Source organism: Musa acuminata, chromosome BXJ1-9 (genome assembly GCF_036884655.1).
Source record: "Musa acuminata AAA Group cultivar baxijiao chromosome BXJ1-9, Cavendish_Baxijiao_AAA, whole genome shotgun sequence".
NCBI lineage: Eukaryota > Viridiplantae > Streptophyta > Magnoliopsida > Zingiberales > Musaceae > Musa > Musa acuminata.
In genome coordinates this window covers 44,019,334-44,036,351 of record NC_088335.1, presented here as the reverse complement: position 1 = coordinate 44,036,351, position 17,018 = coordinate 44,019,334, and the positions used below count along the sequence as shown (strand labels likewise).

General features: G+C 39.0%; 1 protein-coding gene across 1 annotated transcript; it reads left to right on the top strand.

Moving 5' to 3' along the window:
* The first annotated feature begins 13,350 nt into the window (after window positions 1–13,350).
* On the top strand, window positions 13,351–14,199 carry LOC135594138 (glycine-rich RNA-binding protein GRP2A-like). The gene has a single exon (XM_065084552.1). It carries the CDS (start codon window positions 13,351–13,353, stop codon window positions 14,197–14,199), a length of 849 nt encoding a protein of 282 aa, XP_064940624.1.
* The last annotated feature ends 2,819 nt before the right edge of the window (window positions 14,200–17,018 follow it).

Here is a 17,018-nt window from a genome sequence, read left to right as displayed (position 1 = left end):
GTTGGGAATGCATGACATATTAAGGCATCTAAAGTGTCGTACAATGAAATTTAAGAGCAAAAAATAGTAATCATCAGGTCGGTACTGTAATAAAATGCCTCTAACGATGGGAGGCAAAAGTTCACTAGAATTGGTTCCTCATGCATTTTCTGAATGAATGAGGATCGACCCAAGGTGGTGTTGACCATCGCTTCCTCTTTGAATTGTTGAAACTCTTATTGCATCTCCTCTAAGCATTGGTTCATCTGTCGTAGTTAGATTTGCAAGAAATCCTATGTTGAATCTACTAATTGGGCCTTAAATTTGGATAGGGTAAAGTGGTGGTGTAATTTACTAAATTCTATAGTTAGGGAGCGAAGTGCCCCCTCGGCTAGCAATTCGACGAGCCTTAGGTGCTCCAGCGTTGTTGGCACCACGTCGGGTGTAGGAACCTCGATAGGTATCGGTGATGGTGGTTGTTGAGTTGTTGACTACGATTGAGTTAGTAGCGTCACTTGTTGGGCTAGTTAGTATAAAAGTGAAACGATAGCTTATATCATGCATATTAGCATATACACATATTGGGTGAGATTCAAGAATACTTCAATAGGTACGAGTAAGTGGCTCAAGATTATACTCAAGGGTGCTCCAGCGATGTTGGCACCACGTCGGGTGCAGGAACCTCGATGGGTATCGGTGTTGGTGGCTGTTGAGTTGTTGACTATGATTGAGTTAGTAGCGTCACTTAATGGGCTAGTTAGTATAAAAGTGAAACGATAGCTTATATCATGCATATTAGCATTTACACATATTGGGTGAGATTCAAGAACACTTCGATAGGGACGAGTAAGTGGCTCAAGATTATACTCAAGGGTGAGAGACCTAGGTCATTGAACAAATGTGAGTACTGTGTTGACGTTTACGTCGAAATGGATGCATCCATATACGAAAAGGGTGGTTGTTGCTGTTAGAGCTAGCCCCAGGATATTTACCAAAGGGTAATTTTGGCAACACAACAAAGACAATAAAGCGGAAATAATAAAAGCGACAAGAACAAACAAAACACCAGATATACGTGGTTCGGTCAAATGACTTTGACCTACATCCACGGAAGAAAGAGGAGCAAATTACTATTATAAAAGAGGGACACTTACAAATGCCTTAGGAAATGTTCCTAGGCCATAAAACACCTTCAGCTTCCTAAACAAGAAGACTTCAAACCATAAGCAGGTTTTCTTGTGATGCCTGCTGTACTTCTTGTGGTGTCTGTGGTACTTCTCGTGGTGTGTCTAACATCAAAGCTCAGGCCCTTATTTATAGTTCCAAGACGAGACAACAAGTCTGATTTTCCCGATGTGGGACTATGGGACTTGCCAAACTAACAAATCTCCACCTTGGCATGTCCCAACAAAACTTGCTCCACCTTCTTCACAAAAGCCCCAACGGGCAATCACCAACAATGAACACCAACCAAGTCCAAGCACTGCTTGAACTTGTAAACCGAAACATGCTTCGTAAGCATATCAACTGGATTGTCCTTCGTATAAATTTTCTGAACAAGGACCTTTCCCTCAGCAATCAACCACTTAGCGGAATTATCAAAAGAAACTGCATCTGAATAGGTAGTAGGCTCACCAACTTCACTTGTCTCTTTTGCAACAGACAAAGCATATGCAACCAAATTTGCATATCTTTGTGGTGGTCGAATATCTCTCCGTGGTCTATCCTTGGCTATGGAATATTGCTCTTCCTCTGGATCATCTGCGTCAGTAGACTCAGGACCACCTATTGGCATTCTTTGAGTAGAAGAGTTCGACTTAAAAGAATCTGAACTACCAATCTCAAGCTCCACCTGCTTCTGCGCACTATCATTTATACAACTAGTAGAATCCTCTTTGGAAGATAACATAAACAATTCATCAAAAGTAACATCTCTACTGATTATAAATTTTGGGGATTTGAGATCAGAACACCATAATCTGTATCCTTTCACCCCAGAAGCATACCCAAGGAAAATGCACTTTTTAGCCCGAGGCTCTAATTTTCCTTCATTTACATGCATGTATGCTGGGCACCCAAAAATTTTAAAATCAGAATAATCAGCAGGAGTACCTGACCAAACTTCCTCCGGAGTTTTAAAGTCAAGTGCTGCAGAAGGAGCGCGGTTGACAACGTAACAGGCCATATTAATCGCCTCTGCCCAAAAGTCTTTTGTCAACCCTGCATTTGAGATCATACACCTCGCTCTCTCCAAGAGTGTTCTATTCATACGTTCTGCCACACCATTTTGCTGAGGTGTCATCCTAACAGTGCGATGCCGAACGATTCCTTCATTTTTGCAGAATTCTTCAAAGTCACCTTCACAAAATTCCATGCCATTATCTGTTCGAAGCCGCTTAATCTGTTTACATGTTTGCTTCTCAATCAAAGCCTTCCATTGTTTAAAGGTTAGAAAAACATCATTTTTATGCTTCAGAAAATAAACCCAAACTTTCCTGGAATAATCATCAATGAAAGTCAACATATACCTGGCACCACCCTTAGACTGAACTTGAGCTGGACCCCAAAGGTCTGAATGAATATAGTCAAGAGTACCTTTCGTTTTGTGAACTGTCGGAGAATTGAAGCTGACTCTTTTCTGCTTTCCAAAAATGCAGTGTTCACAAAAGTCCAGTGGCCCAGTACTATGTCCGCAAAGTAGACCTCTTTTGCTCAATATGCTCAAACCTTTTTCGCTCATATGACCCAAACGCATATGCCATAATTTGGTGATGTCAGAATCAGACAATGATGATGACGAAACTGCAACCGAACCTGTGACAGTAGTTCCCTGCAGAATATACAAGCTACCAGACCTACAAGCTTTCATAACAACAAGGGCATTTCTAGAAACTTTCATAACTCCACCTTCAGCTGTGTATTTACACCCAAGGGCCTCTAGGGTGCCTAAAGAAATGAGATTCTTTTTTAAATCAGGAACATGTCTAACATTAGTGAGCGTCCTCACAATACCATCATGCATTTTAATTCGGATTGTTCCTCTACCAACGACATCACATGCGGCATTATTGCCCATCAAAACAATTCCACCATTACAAGATTCATATGTGGAAAACAAATCCCTATTAGGACACATGTGATAAGAACAACCTGAATCTAAAATCCATTCATTTTTAGACTTTGTCCTGTCATCAATAGCAAAGAAAATATTTCCAAAATTCTCATCAGATGCTACACTAGCTTCAGCGGATTCAATAGTTTTCTCAACAAATTTTTCCTTTTGCTTTAATTTATTTTTCAATTTAAAGCAATCAGATTTAATGTGCCCCATTTTATGATAATATCTGCATTCCAAATTTCTATGTCTGGATTTAGATCTAGATTTAGATCTACTACTGTCAAATTCTCTTTTATCCATTCTCCCCATAACAACCAGACCCTCAGCCTGATTCTCTCTACTTTCCCCAGTGATATTCTTGTCTATCTGCTCCTTAGATTTCAGTGCAGATTTAATTTCTTGATAAGAAACTGTTTTTTTTCCATAAATCAAAGTATCACGGAAATGCTTAAAAGATTGGGGAAGAGAACACAAGAGCAACAAAGCCTTATCCTCATCATCAATTTTTGCATCTATATTCTCCAAATCCATAACCAAAGAATCAAACTTATCAAGATGCGAGAGTATAGATGTACCTTCAGTCATCCGAAGCATATATAGACTCTGCTTCAAGTAGAGACGATTCTCCACTGTCCTCTTCATATACAAGGCTTTAAGCTTGTCCCACATGCTCTTAGCCGTAGTCTCCGTAGCTACCTTCCGTAAAACCTCGTTAGAGAGGTTTAGAATGATGCTGGATCGGGCCTTCTTATCCATACCCGCAAGATCTTCCTTTGACGTACCATCTGGAATGTTCTCAGCACCCTGAAGTGCCAAATCAACTCCGTCTTGAACCAGAATGGCCTCCATCTTGAGTTGCCACATGCCGAAGTTGACATTTCTATCGAATTTCTCGACAACGATCTTTGATATTGTCATTGTTGCCAAAAGATCCCAGAACCAGGCTCTGATACTAGTTTGTTAGAGCTAGCCCTAGGATATTTACCAAAGGGTAATTTTGGCAACACAACAAAGACAATAAAGCGGAAATAATAAAAGCGACAAGAACAAACAAAACACCAGATATACGTGGTTCGGTCAAATGACTTTGACCTACATCCACGGAAGAAAGAGGAGCAAATTACTATTATAAAAGAGGGACACTTACAAATGCCTTAGGAAATGTTCCTAGGCCATAAAACACCTTCAGCTTCCTAAACAAGAAGACTTCAAACCATAAGCAGGTTTTCTTTTGATACCTGCTGTACTTCTTGTGGTGTCTATGGTACTTCTCGTGGTGTGTCTAACATCAAAGCTCAGGCCCTTATTTATAGTTCCAAGACGAGACAACAAGTCTGATTTTCCCGATGTGGGACTATGGGACTTGCCAAACTAACAGTTGCCCTCCCGAGTGAATATACTATGGGTGGGTGATAAAGCCTTCTCGCTCGAGCATTCATTGAGAAGGTTAGTGGATGAGCATTTCTAGTATATCATGCCCTCCTTTTAGTGCCACAATAATAAGAAAAAAATATCGTTGATGTTTGTGATACCTAAACATGATACAGACTCATATGTGCAAGGTTATCCAAAGTGCATCCAAGATGAAAATGTTAAGCTCCCAAGGTGCTTTATGCATGAAGACCAGAGTCGAGAGAGGTTTCCCGATCTAGTCTCTTGAACGCCTAAGTTAGTAACCCAAGGTATATAAGTTCGGACATGAGTAGTCAAAAGAAGTAAACCCCTCTTATCGTACTGAAGACGAGCTTTTATACTTGGTCACAAAGGGGCAGAATATTTCGTGAAATATTCAACGAGGAGGTAGCCTTTAACTGCCCCTAACAGTCCCCTCTTAGTCTCTTGTCCAATGTTGGGTGACTGAGGGGACAATCTTGAATTGCTACCTTGGACCTACTTTGGACTCTTGTCTATGCGAGTAGATGGGTGGAAGGTGACTTAGATATTTTCCTCCCACCGAGGACTCCATATGGTGACTACGTGTCGAATGATGATTAGTTGATAGTATACTTCCTGTCATATATATATATATATATATATATATATATATATATATATATATATATATATATATATATATATATATATATATATATATATATATATATATATATATATATATATGATAATACTTTTTAAATTTTTTAAATTTTCTTATATTTAATAATTATTAGGTAAATTAGAAAAACTTTAAATTTTATTTTTTTTCTAGAGCACCTCTTATTTTTATAAAAGATAATATTTTATAAAAGAACAATATTAATCCTGACCTTTGTCTTATCAATCGTCACTTTCATCTCACAATGACACCCTATGTCCCTTAATCGCCTTCACCCTTTTGAGTTATGTTGAGGTCCTCTTCAACCATAGTAAGACCTCTTCATGAAGCCCACATTGCCCCCATAGTGAGAATCTATCGCAATGCTCTACTGCCTTTGCCCTTGTCACCCTTTTTGTTTGTAATGGCACTTCATACAAGTCCAACCCCACACCCCATAAAGCCTCGACTATGTGCTTTCATCATAGATTAGATCGCTATCAATGTGATTGATAATTGAGGAGCTATATTAAGTAAAATTATATATTATTAAATTTTTAGATAATTATATTAAGTAAAGGATTACCAATAACAATATCAATGTCCTTGTTTTATTCTCCATCATAATGACTTGTAGGGTATGAATAAATAATTCGTTGGACATGATATTAAGTAGAATTAAGTAGAATAGAAGAGCCACTATCAAATAAGAAATGGCTAAACCATAGGAAGAACAGAACCGATCCAATAATAATAACCTTTGTCTTATTAGTTGCCACTTGTATCTCGTAATGACAACCTAAGGCCTCTTCATGAAGCTCACATTGCTCTCGTAGTGAGAATATATCACGAGGCTCTATTGCCTTTGCCCCTTCGCATGGTCACCACTTTCGTTTGTAAGGGTATTTCATACAAGCCCAACCCCATACCCTATGAAGCCTCGACTACATGCTTTTATCACATATTGGATCTATATCAACGTGATTGTCATATTAAATAAAAATATATATTATTAAATATTTAGATAATTATATTAAATAAAGGATTGTCAATAACAATATTAATGTTCTAATATTGGGGCGAATTGAAGAACCGATCCAATCTGCGACACTGATTGGGGCGAATTGAGTTGGCTCGGGCTCGGTTAGCTTAAGATTGGGTCGATCAATTAAAATTACATGTAAACGGCCGACAAGTCAGGAAATTATGAACTTACGGATAAAAAATATCAAATTGTTACCATACAATTCTCTGTAATAAATATTCGTCAAAGAATTGTTACCGGACAATTCTCTGTCTTGGCGATCGCATGGCGCCCAAGAAGAACCGCGCTCGCCTCATCGAGGCCAGGAAGCATCTCTGCCCCTGCAGCAGGGCAGTCCAATCCCCGCGCGGCGGTCCTCCGGCAGCGACCTCGGAGCTCCCCGGTCAATCCGTCACCCCGCGCCTTTCCTCCACTCGTCCAACCCAAGAGACACCATCCTCTCAAGAAACATTCTCGGTGCCTCACCGGGAAGGAGAACAAAGCTTCGAGTTTGTCAATTTCATGGACTCCGGTGTGGTTTGGATCGACCCAGACCAAATGGAAAAGATGAAGGTCGACTGCTCGTCTTCACTGAAGCGTGTCACGTCTCAACTACTCATTGATATGCCATACGCAGAGGGGATGATCGACGAGCTGCAAAGATTGGTGGACGGAGACAAAAGCGAGGAGGCAATGGAGCATATCAGTTATCTTTCGGAGGCTCTGGAGGTGATCTTCTATGATTACAGCTTCGATATGAAGCATCTGGCATGGAAGTTTAAGCGCCAACTTGGCGGGCGGTTCCTGCAGTGATCGCAGAGAGGAAAGGAGCGGCCCATCTGGTGGCGGCCGGTCGCTGTGAGGGTGGCGGTGTCATGCGCACTTCAATACTGCGCCTCTCTCTCTCTATCTCTCTCTAGAGGGCAGTTCTTGATCTTGGGATCCTGTTCTTGTTGTGTTTCTATAGGACTCGGAGATTTCTTGTTCTGCTGCAGTGTGGCTCATAATGTGATGCAGTTTTCTGTTGGCAAAAAATACTACAAAGAATTGTGTTCTTGTGTCTTGTGGTTCTCAATGTGATGTAATCGCTGCAATATTATCTCAGTACAAGTTTTGCTTCTTGGTCATGGTGTTCAAATAATTAGGTACAATCTTGCTTGAATATAAGACATTGTGGGAGAAAATGTACATCAAATTACTTAGATAGAGAGACATGAGACATATAATGTCTTTATTTAAACTTGCTACAATATCTTTCAATTACATGCCATCCAACACAAGTAAGTTTATGACGGTACAAATCGAGCCACTTGGTCACATCGATCCAAAGGATTTGAACTATTTTATTAGCATAATTTCTCTTTAATTTACAGGAAAATTATATATATTATATATAAACCGAAATATAAATCCTCTCTCTCTCTCTCTCTCTCTCTCGATGAATTCCAGGAAGAAGTGCCGCAGCGGCTCGAAGGCGGAGAAGCAGTCGACCTCCGGCAGCTTTGAGGGTGCAACCGTCTCCCCTGTGGATGATGCCATGGCCTTCGATGTTTCTGCTGTTGCTGCGAACGGCAGTCGCAAGAAGAAACAGGACATCCCGGCTTCGCTGAAGCGTGCCACGGGCTGTCTACACCGTGCTCTCCCCACTGTATACTCGGTGATCGATGCTTTCTCCGAATTGGTGGAGGCAGTCGAAGACGAGACTGTGGCGGCCGTGACCGTTGATGTTTTGGGCGATTTGGTTTAGATTTAGAGAAATAGATGAGTGGTTTTTCTTCTTTTTTTTTTTCATCAACGAGGATGAGAAGATTTATTACGTCATAGTTGATTTTTTTTTATTTAAAAATCTATAGTTTATCATTTTGTCTAACATAAATATATGTTCTTGATGAGTCCAAACACACTACATGTCAAAAGTATTTTTTATTTTTTATTTTTTTTTCCCCTGAAGTTCTATCCAAAATTAACAAAGTATGATATCAAAATTAACAAAGGAACACCAACATGAATATATAGATTAAAAAAAGAAAGAGAGACGGATAGATCTAGAAGAAAAAAAAATAGGATGATAAGCATTAAAGTAAGTGTTTATAATTTTCAAAGATGAAAATTATTATTTTTAGATCATTAAAATGAGAATTCTATCTGTTTCAAGATTATAGAATTTGATAAAAATAATAATTTTATTACGTATGATATATAGGATCTCAATGTTACTAAAGATAAAAAATATTAAATGAATGAAAATATATGAAAAGATGCAAGAACTCTCTAGATGCTATAATAAACAATAGATGAGCCACTATTTCTCTGAGTCATATTGACATCAATATCAATAAAAGTCTGAAAAATATTTAAAAGTATGTTTGGAGGTACAAATAAGATAAAAGTTTTAAATCTTCAAATTCTTACTTGTAAATTTGAAACTTTTATAATGAAAGATTTTGAATCTATTATAGATTTTATTTCTCAAAAGTTTTTTCTATTTTAAACTAAATGAGGTGAAAACCTAAAAGATCAATTAGTAGTAGAAATTTTTTTATAGAGTTTATCTTTAAAATTTAGTATGATTTCTACTACTATAGAAATTAATAGGCTCATTTTTAGTTCATGAAGAAAAAAAAGTAAATAAATTTTCATACGAAACTTCAGAACATACTTTTTAAATGAAGATAAATTAAAAGAATGACGAAAAGTTTAGAAATAACATATTAAGGGAGAGGTAAAAATGATAGAAGTTGTGGATGATCTAGTACTCTAGATAGGAGGCGAGGCTGATCAAATAAGAGTTAGAAGAACTCCAATGAAGGTAACAAAGAAACTTGTCAATATTTTTGTAACAAAAAATTTAGACATATTGAAATTGATTCTTGGTATAAAAATAAAAATCCAAATGTTCCTCTCTGTTTTTATAATAAAAAAATATGATCATTAAAAAAAACTTATTGAAATAAAAATTAAGTAAATTATCATAAAAATAATTAAAATAATATATTTTTTTATGATATTTAGTGAAGAATATTTTAGATCTATTTGGTTTTTGAGTAGTGGACACAGTAATCATATGATATGAGATACAAATTTATTTTAAAGACTTAATGGTTCACTTAGATCTATAGTGCATATGGGAAATGACAGTAAAAATCAGGTGAAAGGAAAATAAATAATTATTATAAACACCAAATATAGTAAAAATATATTAATGATATGATATTTATTCTTAGCTTAAAATAAAATCACATTAGTTTAGGACAATTGATGATAAAATAATATTATACTATTCTTGATGATAAAAATATTTGATTTATGATAAGAAAACTAAAAAATTAATAACAACTATATGGATGATAAAAAATATTATTATTATTATTTTTAATTCCTCCTTATATGCATTCATTGTTACTATTATTAATGAATCGATATTATGATTAAAAAAATATGATAATATGAATTGTAGTGGACTAGAATTGATATATCAAAAAAATATGATAGTTAGTTTATCTAAAATTAAACATAAAATACTGTTTGTGAATATTATATTTTTGAAAAATAATAAAAATATTTCTTTTAAACAAATTATTCTTGGAGAGCCAAAGAATGGTTGAAACTAGTGCGTAAAAATATTTGTGGGCCAATGCGGATTATCTCACATGGTAGAAGTAAATATTTTATGTTATTTACAGATAATTTCACAAGAATGATGTGGGTATATTTTCTAAAAAGAAGCTGAATTTTTTTTTTCAAAAGTTTCAAAGTATATGTAGAAAAATAAAATGGTTGTTTTATTAAGACTCTATATATTGATAGAAGCGGCAAATTCACTTTCAAGTGTATGGACAAGATTATCAAGTGTATGCTTAAAGAAAAAATAATACCAAATAAGTTTTAGGCAAAAGCTCTGAGTACAATAAGATGCATTGCCAATTTAGGCAAAAAGCTCACAATATGAGTTATAAAAGAAGAAGTCTGAAAGGAATATAATACATTGCCAATTGTTAATATCTCACCTGAATCTTCTTATTTTGAATGATTATTCTAGTGATACTAAAACATATCTAAGAAAATTTTATAGTTTTTTAGAGATACATCAATCTCATGATTTTGTATATTTTGTTTTGGAACATACTCGTTTTGAAGTTACAACTTAGAAGGAAGAATAAGTACAAATAATAAATGATGAATTACAAGCTATTAAAAAAATAAGACTGGAACCTAATAAATTTGCCCCCAAGAAAGAAAGCAATTAGACTCAATTAAGTAAACATGTCAAAATTTAATGTTGATGGCTCGTTGCAAAAACATAAAGCTCGTTTAGTTGGTATCGACTTTTTAGATATTTTTGCTATAATTGCTACAATTTATACAATTAGAATAATATTAGCATTGGCAACCTAAAAAAATAATAAATTTATTAATTTGATGTCAAATCAGACTTCTTGACTAAAAAGTTACAAGAAGAGATTCATACAAAGCAGCTTAAAGGATTTGAAATTAAAGGGTAAGAAGATAAAATATACAAATTGGATAAAACATTATATGGTTTGAAACAAGCATTAAGGGTATGGTAAAATAAAATTGACAACTACTTTTTCCAACATAATTTTTTAAAAATTTAAATGAGCCAACTTTATATACAAAAGCCTAAAGTATGAAAAGTCTTATTATCTATTTGTATATGGATGATATGTTTTATATTAAAATTTCATCATATATGCTTACTGAATTAAAAAAATATATGATATCTAAATTTGAAATGATTGATTTGGGGCTTTATTATTATTTTTTAAAAATAAAAATTATTCAAGATGCAAATAAAATTTTATCAAAAATATTTGATATGATACCTTGCAAATACTCAAATAAATATAAATTATGTTAGATGATGTAGTTGAAAAAATAGATGAGAAACATTATAGAAGTTTAATTAAATGGTTAATTTATCTCACACATTCAATATCATATATTTGATATAGTTTGTTGTCTAGATTCATTCATAACCTTAATAAGTATTATTTTAGAGTAGTTAAAAAAGTTTTAGATATATCAAGGGAACTCTAAATTATAACATCCGTCGTGAGTAGATAAAAAAATTTAAGTTGTATACTGATTGATAAAGACTTATATTAATAGTGATTAAGTTAGTTGTGCATATGAATAAGACAAATACTTCAACCTTGGCTCAAGATTGATTTCATAAAAAACAAAAAAATTAAGAATGTACTCTCTTAAGCTATGAGGCAAAGTATATTTTGACTACAAGTTCGACATGCCAAACAATTTAGCTTCTAAGAATTCTAATAGATCTTCAAGAAAAACAAAATAGACCAACTAAAATTTACTATAACAACTAGTTTATTATTACATTGATGATGAATCCTATCTTTGGGGGCATCAAACACGTGAAAATTCATCGTCACTTCATTTGTGTACTGATTGATAAAGAAAAATTAAAATCAACTTATTGACATGTTTACAAAAGTTTTATTTAAAAAAAATTATTTTTCCTAAAAATAATTTCAAATCACAAGTACTTTCAATTAAGGAGGTATGATAAAATTAATTTAAACAATTATGATTAGATATAATAAAAAATAAAAAATTAGATTAAGATAAATAGGTGACAGATTAGTTTTTTCCGATGCATAGATGAGGATGAGGATGGTTATTGGGCTATGATTAATTTTTTTATTTAATTTTTTTTACATTATTCTTTTGGTTAATATAAAGATATTTTTTGGATAAATTTTATACACTTATTATAAATATAAAAATACTTTTAGTTCCTTTTATTATCTTATTCCTTTTCTACATCAAATTTCTGCAGCAAGCCAACAACGGAGACGCTCTTCTTTGGTGACGGCAACGTGATGTAACGGACGGCCCGAAAGATTCAGCAGCAACATAGGAGAGAAGGCGGCGGTGCATCTGGTGGCGGTAAGGCTGGTGGTGCAACGAGAACTTCGATCTTCGCTCTTCCCCTCCCATGAGCGTTTCTTGATTCGGTCCTTTGGCTAGCAGATCGAGTACTTGTTTGCATTACTGGCTCTTTGTTCTCGTTCTGTGCTTGTAGAACTCGAGATCCCTTTGATGTAGCTTCTCTTGGAACCCTGCAACTCTGCCTATCTCTGAAGGTCAGCGCCAGAGTCTGCAACAATCATGTTGTTTTGGATCCCATGCCCACCAAGCTTGAGATGTCTTGTGCGTTCCTGTTCTGCTGAAGCAGGGGTTACATTGTCCTCATCTTACGAAACCACATCAATCATTTCACCTTCCTGACGATGAACAAGAATTACATCAATCAATGTCAAATCATCTCTCTCATTTATCCGTTAGTGAACAAATGTGTCATGGCTAGTGAGTCAACACGACCTGGTCCACGGGTCAACGTCAGAAGTCTTCTATCGACTGAGCTGAATGCTGAGGTCGATCAGGCCCTCGCGATGGGGTGTTGATCAGCGTTCCTTGGTGTGTCAATCCGGGCACCGTGTATGCCGAGCTGCGTCTCTCCTTCTCCGGGGTGGTTGGCAGCTCATCTTCGTGAGGTGGTCATGTCCTCGTGAAGGAGTGCTGGTTGGCGTTGGTCAGGATCCAGACCGATTGGCTGTTCTCCTTCGTGCACTGGATGACGATTCCTGAGTGGTTGGCAGCTTGTCTTCATGAGGTGGCTGCGTTTTCCTACAAAAATGACCCTCATCAGGATCACCCGACGAGGCCCCTCCGATGAGCAAGTCAGTGGAGTGATCAATTGATCTTTTTCTCCTCCCCTTCTTGGATCAGTTCGGGGGTATTTATACTTGCGTGCAAGAATTGGTTGGGCCTTGGTCCGACATGGCCGTTGACTCTGGGGGCAGAACAACCTCTCTGACGAGATGACGTTTTTAGGGGTGCTTGAGCGGCATCAGACGACACTGCCCTAACAGCAGACGGCACCGCCCCCAGCCCTTGGCGTGGTTAGGCTGCACAGTCGTACCGTTGGAGCTTGACGTGGCATGCACCCCACGGTTCTGGAGGTGTACGATGTTGCGTCAGTTTGCAGAGTCGGTCGGTGGTTTACGTAGGACCAAAATACGGTCTATCATCCGTCAAAATGACTATTATACACACTTAAATGTTATTAGCAAAACAATGGATTTCTCACAGCCTTAAATACTCTCTTTCTCAGTGTGAGAAGCAAGTCTTTCTCTCTTGCCTCTCATGGCACCCAAGAAGAAGAAGAACCGTCGCCGGGACTCCAAGTCCAAGACGCAGCCGGGCTCCTCCAGCGGCACCGTCCCGTCTCCGCCCCAAGATTCTCCCCCGGTCACTACGGAGCTCCACGATGAAGCCAGCACCTCTCAAGAACCCACCTCTTCCGCCGCCCCCGAGGGTGCAACCCCCGCGTCTCCTTCAGTCGCATCCGTCGGCCCCCACTCCCGCTCGCAAGGGGAAGAAGTAGTAGAAGAAAGAGGCGTCGACGAGGCTGATCCCCAGATGGCCGCTCTTGCAGATTCTGTAGACAACATGACGGTCGCCGACGAGTATGGCCTGGGATGGCTCGTGCGTGGCATTGGCACGCTGGGTTCCACCTTCCCGGAGCTAATGTCGATGACCAGAGAGTTAGAAGATTTGCCGGATAACCAAGAAAGACAGGAAGTAATGGCTGATCTCACCGAATCCTTAGAGGCTGTGGGGAATATTTTCAGAGGTTACACCAATTTGCTGAAGAGAACGGTGAGGATTCTCGAGCAGGAACGCAGCCACCGCAGAGAAGGCGGCGGCGGTGCATCTGGCGGCGGCGGTGGCAGCAGTACTGCGGGTGGTGGTGGCGGTGGCAGCAGAACTGCGGGTGGTGGTGGCGGTGGCAGCAGTACTGCGGGTGGTGGTGGCGGTGGTAGCAGTACTGCGGGTGGTGGTGGCGGTGGCAGAAGTACTAGGGGTGGTGGTGGCGGTGGTAGCAATACTGCGGGTGGTGGTGGAGGTGGCAGCAGTACTGCGGGTGGTGGTGGCGGTGGCAGCAGTACTGCGGGTGGTGGCGGTGAGTCTGGCGGTGCAACCAGCACTTGACTGCTGTGTGCTGAGTCTTCAACCTCTCCCCCTCTTTCTCTCTCTCGGAAGTTCTCGATGTGGTGTTCTTGATCTTGGGTTATCTTGTTCAGTGTACAGAAGTTGGGGTGATTGGTTGATGGTGCAAGCAATCTGTTCTTGGGGTTCTGTCTGTAAAAGAACTTAGAGATTTCTTGTTCTACTGCAGTGGCAGTTAATCTGACAGTTTCATTAGTTTCTCTTGGCAAAAAATAATACCAAGAATTGTGTTCTTCTGTCCTGTACCAAAAATGTCGCAGTGCTGCCTGTGTTTTGCTGCAATATTATTTTGCTTCCTGTTCATGAGTCTGACTGTCTGTGTCATGTGATTTTGAGTGCCAGACTACTTAGGTGTTTCAAGACCATTTCTTGAGAGAGAGAGAGAGAGAGAGAGAGAGAGAGAGAGAGAGAGAGATGACTTGACATTGATTGATGTTGGAAAATCCCTGAAGTAGTAATTCTTCTTGATCATCAAGAAGCTAGCACTAAAGATGTGGTTTTGTAAGATGAGGACAATGTAACCCCTGCTTCATCAGAACAAGAACGCACAAGAAATCTCAACCTTGGTGGGCATGGGATCCAAAACAACAAGATTGCTGCAGACTCTAGCACTGATCCTTCAGAAATAGGCAGAGTTGCAGGATTCCAAGAGAAGCTACATCAAAAGGATCTCGAGTTCTACAAGCACAGAACAAGAACAGAGATCTAGTAATGCAAGCAAGTACTCGATCTGTCAGCCAAAACACCGAATCAAGAAACGCTCATGGGAGAGGAAGACCAAAGTTTCAAGTTCTCGTTGCACCACCAGCCTCGCGGCCACCAGTTGCAGCGGCACCAGCCTCGCCGCCGCCTTCTCTCCTGTGTTCCTGCTGAATATTTCGGGCCACCCGGTTCATCGCGTTGCCGTAAACAAAGAAAAGCGTCTCCAGATCGCCCAACGCCCCAACGATCATGGCCGCCACAGTCTCGTCTTCGACTTCCTCCACCAAATCGGATAAAGCATCGACCGCCGAGTATACAGTGGGGAGAGTTTGGCGTAGACAGCCCGTGGCACGCTTCACCGAAGCCGGGATGTCCTGTTTCTTCTTGCGTCGGCCCTCCGCAGCGGCAGCAGAAACATCGAAGGCCATGGCATCATCCACAGGGGAGACGGTTGCACCCTCGGAACTGCCGGAGGCCGGCTGCTTCTCCGCCTTCGAGTCGATGCGGCACTTCTTCCTGGAATCCATGGAGAGAGAGAGAGAGAGAGAGAGAGAGAGGGTTTGGATTTCGGTTTATATATATATATATATATATATATATATATATATATATATATATATATATATATTACATATATATAATATATATAATTTTCCTGTAAATTAAAGAGAAATTATGCTAATAAAATAGTTCAAATCCTTTGGATCGATGTGACCAAGTGGCTCGATTTGTACCGTCATAAACTTACTTGTGTTGGATGGCATGTAATTGAAAGATATTGTAGCAAGTTTAAATAAAGACATTATATGTCTCATGTCTCTCTATCTAAGTAATTTGATGTACATTTTCTCCCACAATGTCTTATATTCAAGCAAGATTGTACCTAATTATTTGAACACCATGACCAAGAAGCAAAACTTGTACTGAGATAATATTGCAGCGATTACATCACATTGAGAACCACAAGACACAAGAACACAATTCTTTGTAGTATTTTTTGCCAACAGAAAACTGCATCACATTATGAGCCACACTGCAGCAGAACAAGAAATCTCCGAGTCCTATAGAAACACAACAAGAACAGGATCCCAAGATCAAGAACTGCCCTCTAGAGAGAGATAGAGAGAGAGAGGCGCAGTATTGAAGTGCGCATGACACCGCCACCCTCACAGCGACCGGCCGCCACCAGATGGGCCGCTCCTTTCCTCTCTGCGATCACTGCAGGAACCGCCCGCCAAGTTGGCGCTTAAACTTCCATGCCAGATGCTTCATATCGAAGCTGTAATCATAGAAGATCACCTCCAGAGCCTCCGAAAGATAACTGATATGCTCCATTGCCTCCTCGCTTTTGTCTCCGTCCACCAATCTTTGCAGCTCGTCGATCATCCCCTCTGCGTATGGCATATCAATGAGTAGTTGAGACGTGACACGCTTCAGTGAAGACGAGCAGTCGACCTTCATCTTTTCCATTTGGTCTGGGTCGATCCAAACCACACCGGAGTCCATGAAATTGACAAACTCGAAGCTTTGTTCTCCTTCCCGGTGAGGCACCGAGAATGTTTCTTGAGAGGATGGTGTCTCTTGGGTTGGACGAGTGGAGGAAAGGCGCGGGGTGACGGATTGACCGGGGAGCTCCGAGGTCGCTGCCGGAGGACCGCCGCGCGGGGATTGGACTGCCCTGCTACAGGGGCAGAGTTGCTTCCTGGCCTCGATGAGGCGAGCGCGGTTCTTCTTGGGCGCCATGCGATCGCCAAGACAGAGAATTGTCCGGTAACAATTCTTTGACGAATATTTATTACAGAGAATTGTATGGTAACAATTTGATATTTTTTATCCGTAAGTTCATAATTTCCTGACTTGTCGGCCGTTTACATGTAATTTTAATTGATCGACCCAATCTTAAGCTAACCGAGCCCGAGCCAACTCAATTCGCCCCAATTATCTCTGTCCGCGTGCGATCGCTTCAGTGTCACAGATTGGATCGGTTCTGTTCTTCCTGTTGTTTAGCCCTTTCTTATTGGATAGTGGTTCTTCTATTCTAGTTAAAACAAGGACATTGATATTGTTATTGTTATTGGTAATCCCTTTCTGAATATAAT